General features: G+C 46.7%; 1 protein-coding gene across 8 annotated transcripts in view; it reads right to left on the bottom strand.

Annotated features, from left to right (window-relative positions):
• LOC108447703 overlaps positions 1–7,438 on the bottom strand; it is an 11,033-nt gene extending 3,595 nt beyond the window's left edge. For 3 of the 8 annotated variants that reach the window (XM_017738543.1, XM_017738544.1, XM_017738545.1), the window contains exons 1-6: positions 6,114–7,438; positions 3,989–4,081; positions 3,117–3,478; positions 2,328–2,977; positions 485–590; positions 83–229 (exon numbers count right to left, since the gene is read on the bottom strand). In XM_017738543.1, the coding sequence (XP_017594032.1) occupies positions 83–229; positions 485–590; positions 2,328–2,977; positions 3,117–3,478; positions 3,989–4,081; positions 6,114–6,357 (1,602 nt within the window). In that variant the 5' untranslated portion in view covers positions 6,358–7,438. Of the gene's footprint in view, positions 1–82; positions 230–484; positions 591–2,327; positions 2,978–3,116; positions 3,479–3,988; positions 4,111–6,113 lie in introns of those variants that run through there. The other 5 variants (XM_017738546.1, XM_017738547.1, XM_017738549.1 and 2 more) reach the window with 5 other exon arrangements.
• Positions 7,439–7,444: the final 6 nt, after the last annotated feature.

The raw sequence follows: 7,444 nt of genomic DNA, 5'->3' as shown, positions 1-7,444 counted from the left end.
AAAACCCCAGGATATTTTAGATACCAGAACATGCATTTGTTGCTTTTTCTCCACTTTTGCCTGATATAAACACCCAATTCACCTGCAGAACTCTCAGGTATCCGTTCTCTGCACACAGGTGGAGGGGAGTTTTCCCAGAGCTGTCCTGCACATTGACACTGGCTCCCAGGGAGATCAGGTCGCTCACCATCAGGTGCTGGTTCTTTTCTGCAGCAAGATGCAAAGCAGTCTGAGAAGGGAAGAAGGGCAGAAAGTTGCAGTGAAAGGCACAAACAGTTTTAAAACAACGATGTTTTTTAGATAACGAAGTGGGGAGTTGGGATTTTGGGGCTCTGTTGCCACTTGTGCTCCATCATTCCCTCCCCATTCCTGTTTCCCTTCTTTTCCAGGACACCAGAAGGATGCTTGGTGTTTGGCTAGGGTTTGAAAGAGGGTTGCATGTGATAAAAAAATGACTTTTTTTCTTGGCAAATCAGCACCCTACCCTTTTCTCTGCATCCTTCTCGTCGATCTTGTTGAGGGATGCAAATCTCTGTGCCAGGGCGAAAGTCAGAGCCCTCCTTCCCTGGGCAACAGCCTTGTGCAGCAGCCTGCAAGAGAACTCGGTTGGGAACAATCAGAAGACAAAGGAGGGGTTAAAATACCCCAAAGGAGGGGTTAAAATACCCCAAAGTAGCAGGGAGAGCGTATTTTAAAGCATCAAATACTGAGGCTGGAAAATACTGAAATCTTGGGATATTCAAGGGTTTATTACTCTCTATAGTTGCTGCTTTTGTCTGCCAGGATTTCTTGCTATTATCCCATTCCTCTCCAGCAGCTGCTCCGTGATTCCTTGCTGCCAACAATCTCTGAACAGGGAAAAGGGTGCAAGATCCCTAAAAACTAAGGGAAACACTCGCTCTTAAAAGAAATACTTCCAAACTGGAGTTGAGTCCTGTGGAGGAGAAGAGCTCAATTTCCTCTGGCTGTTCAGTCTCACTGAACGACTCAGATTACTGCATTTCACCCCAAAAAAGGCTCTTTTATTTTTTTTCTTGTAAAATTGGGCATGTCTTCCTTTCCTCATGGAGGAAAAATTAATGCAGGCATTGGTTATACTTATTTATTTGCTCTTCCCTTCTCTTGTAGCAAAATATCCTTAAATATGCCTGAACAACTCTGATACTTCTTGCTGGGTCTGGGGTCTTTTGTTTGTTTGATCTGGTTTTGGGGGTTTTTTTGGTTTTTTTTAGCGGATTTTTGACCCTGTTCACCATTCAGAACGATCTTATTTAGTTTGTACTCCTGCCTTTGAGTGTTGTTTTGAGTGCAGAATCTTTATAAAAGTGAGTTTAGGAGTGAGGAAATTTTTGCCTGTGAATCTTACATGGACACGGGAGTAGAAATCTCTGCATTTCTTAATTGTGATTCATTTCATTCATGTGTGAGAAATTTTTTGTATATTATTCACAGAATTGCAGGAAATATGAAAATAGGTGGCTTATTTGTTGTTTACTCGCTGGAAAGTGAAGCCTAATTTTATTATTGCACTGAAAATCATTATTCTGAATGGAACGTGGTGCTTTAGGGAAGAGGCCAGTGCTGTGCTTGGTTGTCCCTGTGTGGGGTTAGCAATGTTTTAAATTTGGAGCAATTTTTAAAAATTGTAATTAATCTCTTTCTCCCCAAGATTCAGAAAATTTATAAACTATGCCATGATTTCTGTCAATCTGATTTGATACCACCTATCCCAATCTACCTGAACTGCATAGAAACTAATTAGCTATTTTAATTTATTTCTTATAAATGGCTATTTTCTCCACAAGCACCCCAATTCCAGGGCAATCCCGGGGTGTCCTGGGATCAGGAAAACCTTTGCTTTTGTTTTGTTTCCAGCAGAACAGCCACTCCCAGTTCTTCGGGAGTCTGTGCTCCAGACGAGCAGTTTTTTGTGTAACCCTCCCATCCATTTTTATTAGCAGCTAATAATACAAATAATTACCCTGAGAGTGTCTGCAACGTGGAAAAGATTTTTTTTGCGTATCTTTTTTCTTTTTCCAGTACTTATTTTGCTTGATTTTAATTTTCGAGTGAATCCCCACAAATACCTCTCATCCTTAATATTTTAATGCTCTGAATTTATCCTAACATCAGCTGTAGCTCAGGAATATTTCTGCAAATACAGAGTATTTATATTTTTAATATCCACCTAAAATTCTATCTATCAATTCAAGTTTGAGCTTCCCCTTGAGCAGAGAAGCTTTTGCTGCAGGCAGCAGGTGAGTTTGGAGCAAAGTGATGTCCCCAGGGAGCAGAAACCGAGGTATTTCAACAGAAAAATCGAGGACCTGTTGCCATTTTCATCGGGAGCGAGCAGTTTTTCCGCCGGGATGTTCCTCAGCAAACTTTCCTCCCTGTGCAGCTGGAACTGGAAGAAGGAGAGGGCAGAGAGGTCCTGCTGTGTGAAGGAGGTTGGGGTCAGCCTCGAATGTCCCTCGGTGTCCGGAGAGCCCCTGTGAGCTTCCAGCAGCATCTCTGCCGGGCTGAGGAGAGCAGGCGTGTCCTGGGATGGAGAATTCCTCGGGAAATCTTCCTGGGAGCTCGGGAGCGCATCCTGCATCCACCAACCGCTCCCTTTCTCGCCCGTCCTGCAGAACATTCCCGGCGAGCTGGACCCGTGGGTGCTTCCCTGCTCACCATGGAAGGAAGGCTCTGCCCCTGCCCGCAGGATGAGGTGGAAATCCTTCAAGCAGGACTCCTGGTGAAGCCCTGCTGAGCTGCGCTGTCTCCCCTGCAGGCCACCAGCTGCCTCCTTGCTCGCCACACTTTGCCACCGGGAGCTTTGCAGATCCGTGGAGAATTCCTGCCAAACCCCATCTGGCACGGGAGGCGGAGGCTCCTCCCTGAGCTGGCTCTTGTTCAGGTCCTCCTGCAGCACCTCCACCAGGATGTCGAGGTCCTCCAAGCCTTTGGGGCTTTGCCCAGCGCTCTGCTTGCTCTGAAACAGCAACAGGAGCCGGGGAGGGCGGAGGATGGGGGAGGGAAGCAGACATGAAGTGTCCTGTTCTCCCTCGGTGATAGAACAGGAATTCTGCCCCGGGAGCCTGGCAGAGCGGGGTTCAAGGTGTTCTGCATACCTGTCTAAGCTGTTTCTCTGTATAAGGGTGAGCTCTTCTCTTCTCTGCTGCAAAGAGAGGAAGAAAAGGGCTGCTCAGAGCTGAGGAGAGGCACACAGAGCAGAGATTCCCATCAGTCCTGCCCCAGATAAGACATAGATAACCCAGACAGGGTGGTGATGCACAGCTGGCCGGCCTCCTGCAATTTAAGGACAGCTGGGACCCAGCAGGGACCACTGACCATGGGACAGAAGTGGTCTGGCTCTTTGGGTACCTCACAGTGATGATCCTACTAGAAAAGGAGGCTCTGTTACCAACTGAGGCGTTTCCAAACCTGTTTTTCCTGAGGATCCTTTGGTTACCATCTTCACTGATGAGGCTTCCTGAGGAGACAAAACCACCCAGCTTCAATGTGAGATGCTTACACGCGAGAGAAGATGAAACAGTGGCAAATATTGTAACATGAACAGAGTGAAATTGCCTCCTGTGCTACGGATTTTGCTCAGCAGGGGCTGCAGGTGGAGAGATTTCCATGAGTGGGTAATTCTTGGCAGCATTATAAAGATCTTTACAGCAGCCCGGGAGTCTATCAGCTCCTTGGGCTGTTTTTGCAATATTTTTACTGGGTTTTGAGCCATCTTTGGCTTGACTGATGTACAGCATCCATGGCATGGATGGGTTCCTGCTGTCACTGTCAGAACTGTTCCTAGCCCAGCCCTCATTCTGTTTAAAATTTGGTTTATTCTCCATTTTTATCGAAAGCACTGATTTGGTGGCTGGAAGAGGCAGCAGCTGCAGGTGTGACCCCTCCAGAACACTCAGTGGGGTGTGACTGTGGGCACCAGGATGTTGCAGCCCCGGGAGGAACCTTCCCAGCCTCAGGGAGCCCTCACCTTGCTGTGAGCCGCATCCAGGCCTTTGGAGAGCCGGATTTTCCTCAGCAATTCCCGCACCGGCATCTTCACTCTCACACCCATGTAGCGCTTCTGAGGGGGATCAGAGCTAAGTTCAGAGTCTGGAAAAGTCACAACACGATGCTGAGAGTAACACAGTTCTCTGAGCTGTTGGAGAAGGGTGGGAGGGTGAGGTCAGCCTGGGGAATGGGCTCGGATTCCAACGTTCATCATCAATCGTGGGAGATTTCCACGTCTCCCTGCGTGTTCCTTGGCTCTGGCCTCCTCTCTGCTCAATAGTTCCTTTAATGAATTCCTCCTCAGTTTTCCTGTGTGCCACAGAGCACAGATTTGCTTTTGGGGAATGTGTCAGCAGTGTTTAGGTCTCTGCCCCTCTTACTGATTTTCCTGTGTTGTGGTAAATCTGCCTTTGCAGTTTCCTGTGCTGTGGCTTGGTAATTTGTTATCAGTGCAACAACAAGGAGCAGAATTTGTTCAAAATTGAGATAGGGATGCTCTGTCCAGTGGCTTTCCCTCATGGCTCTCAGTGTGTTTGGAGGTTGTGCTGTGATTCAAAGGGAAACAATGATTTTCTGCACTGAAATGAAACAGTTATTTCAGCATATACCTCATTGTCCAAACAGGCTTGCTCTTTGTCAAAACAAGCTGCTCTGTGATTGTTTGTGTTAGGTCTCCTTGCATCTGGTGCCTGTATCCCCAAACTTGAAAGACTTGCCCAGATTAGGAGCTTAAATCCATTGGCTTTTGAAATATCTTTTATGTAACGCTGTTGTTCATGTCCCTGCCTCGTGTGTGCCCCCACTTGGAATAACCCTTATAGAGAATGCTTTCAGAAGCAGCCATTAATATTAGAAAATTATAGATTTAATGCCTATGACCAAGGTTTTCCCAATAAAACAGACCGTGGAGAAAGCCACAGCTCCAAGGAAAGCCTGAGCTTTGGGAACCAGAGCGTGGGATCCTGAAAGCAAGGAGTCATCCAGCAGCAATGCTGGAGCAGGGAGAAACTTTCTATTCCCACTGCAGCTCGTGGCAGAAGGAATGAGAACAGCTCTTGTGATCAAACACAGTTCAGGATTAAACAACACAGCCTGAATGAAAAAGGTGCATTGGGCCAGCAGCTCGTGGTGCTGGTAAATAAAACGTGAGGTGCCTGAACCGATATTCCTGCCCAAAACCTACGTGTGCTCTGCAGCAGCTGCTGAGATCTGGCTGGGCCCTGCGGAGGGGAGCCCAGCAGATGGGAATGGTGCAGCTCCTGGGATGTCTGAGAGGAGGCAATCCTGGCAGGGGAACCAGCCCCACAAGATGTGGTTTCTTGTTGCATGATTTTGTTTCCCTTCCCTGCTCCAGGCAATGAGAGCTGACACCCCTCCAGCAGGAGGGAGGCGAAATCCCGAGCAGCAAATGGTGCCTTTGGAATGGAGATGGGGTTGTTGTTTTGTGCTGAAGATTTCTGGCACTTCTCAGTGTTTAACCTATCACTGAATAATTAAAACCTCGAAAAGCAGAGTTTGCTTCTCAGACTTTTCTAGAAATGATTCCTTTTTTTTCTAGTTTGGTGTTTGGACAATGAATTATTTACTTTTGTAGAGTATTTTAAAGGTTTCTCTGAAAAGCTTATAATGAGCCAGTAAGATTGCTAATATGTTGTTATCTGGGAAGATTTTCCAGTGATGGATCAGATACATCCTAGGAATGGAAGAACTCTGCAAAGGCACTGATTCACCAAACACACTTTCCTGTGACTTTGCAATGTTAATAACTCAGAAGGTCACATCTATTACCTAGCTGTTAATTCAGAACTAAACTTGAAATTCAGAACGCAAACGAGCAGCAAAATGCTGGAGATGGACAGAAATGATGGAATATTTGGCATCCTTTAGAAACCAGAGCCACTTCTGACCTCAGCAGCAGAACACAACAAAATCCAGCCAAGCCTGAGTAGGGGGATGTGCTGAACATCTCTGATACGGTTGAGCTTGGTTTGTGCTGCTGCTGGGCCAGCTCTCTGCTGCCACTAAAGCAGCCCCAGGTCACTGGGCTTCATCAGCTGGCAAAAGAAGCACAAAACAGGAAACGGGAATAAAGATTTTTCTCTTACCAGCAGGAGCAGGCATCCCTGGAGGTTTGCATGGAGGAGGAGGGTGGTAGATCTTGGGACTCGCAACGTTCAGCTCAGTTAATCCAGAATCTGGCAGCGATGGGCTCTGCTGGAAGCAGCTCTTGGGACTGGCAGTTTCTCCAGGCAGTGCAGACCCCTGCCCTGGGCTGTAGCCACAGATTTCACTTTCGCTCATGTTTTGGTTGACAAGGAGCTCAGGACTCATGCAGGCTGTTTGCAACATCTCCACTGTGTGTGTGTGTGTGTGTGCAGGGAAAGATGAAAGAGAAGAGGGGAGGAGAAAACCCTGTTCAGTTGTGTTTAAAAAAAAAAAAAAATCCAATCCAGTTTCACATTGAGACCATGGCAGTTGTAATTAATCCTCCAACGTAATTAGCTGGGTCCAGCTTCCCTCTTCTCTTTGGAGCAGCAAGTTCCAGCAGCGGAAGAATAAACCCAGTCTTGGAATCCCAGCAGCCTCTGGAGCAGCTTTTGAGAGTTTCTTGGCTGCAGTTCTCCTTTGCTCTTTATACTCAGGTATGGTTCAGAGGATGGCAGCCTGGGAAGGCTCCGCCCTCTTTCCTAACAATCCTGAGCAGCTGATGAAGACATTGCTTTTCCCAAGAAAAAACTTAACTGCAAGTTGAAAAAAAATTTTTTTTTCCCTGCTGTGTGAAACAGAAAAATTAAATTCTGATTGATTTACTGGGAAGGGAAAAGCAACCTCTGACTTACAGGGTTGTGCAAGTGAGTAAAGTGGCAGAAGATCCTGAATTAAATGTTTTGGGAATTATTCTCAAAAGGGGTTTTCAGCTGGGACAGGGTTAGTTTTGTTCTCTGTAGCTGGTGCAGTGTTGTGGTTTGGATTTTGTAGGAGAATAGTGGTGATACCAAACTGATGCTGCAGGGGTTGCTCAGCTGTGCTTCCCCCAAATCCAGGAATTTTCAGTTTCCCAGGCAGGAGGTGCAGGAGAAGCTGTGAGGGAGCAGGGCCAGGAGAGCTGACCGTGGCCAGAGGGACATTCCATAGTGCAGAAAGTCGTGCCCAGTGTTATAAATGTACTGTGGTATTGGCTTTTCGCGTGTTACATAATCGTTATGAATGTATTGTGATGTTGGTTTTTCTCATGTTCCCTAATATTAGAAAAACTTTGCCTGGGTTCTGTAATGTAATGCTGTAGAATGTCTGGAGTTTGTGTTCCACAAGAGCTCAGCATAAAGGGAAATAGCGGAGAGGGCGTGGTAATTTAATGTTGAAACAAATCAGACGTATGAGGATGATGTGTGAGGACCTCCCTGTGCCCGTCCCCAGCCCGGTTCTCCGCTCCTCA

The sequence above is a fragment of the Corvus brachyrhynchos genome, unplaced genomic scaffold (assembly GCF_000691975.1).
Source record: "Corvus brachyrhynchos isolate BGI_N302 unplaced genomic scaffold, ASM69197v1 scaffold46, whole genome shotgun sequence".
Taxonomy (NCBI): domain Eukaryota; kingdom Metazoa; phylum Chordata; class Aves; order Passeriformes; family Corvidae; genus Corvus; species Corvus brachyrhynchos.
This window is presented reverse-complemented; position numbering and strand designations above follow the sequence as displayed.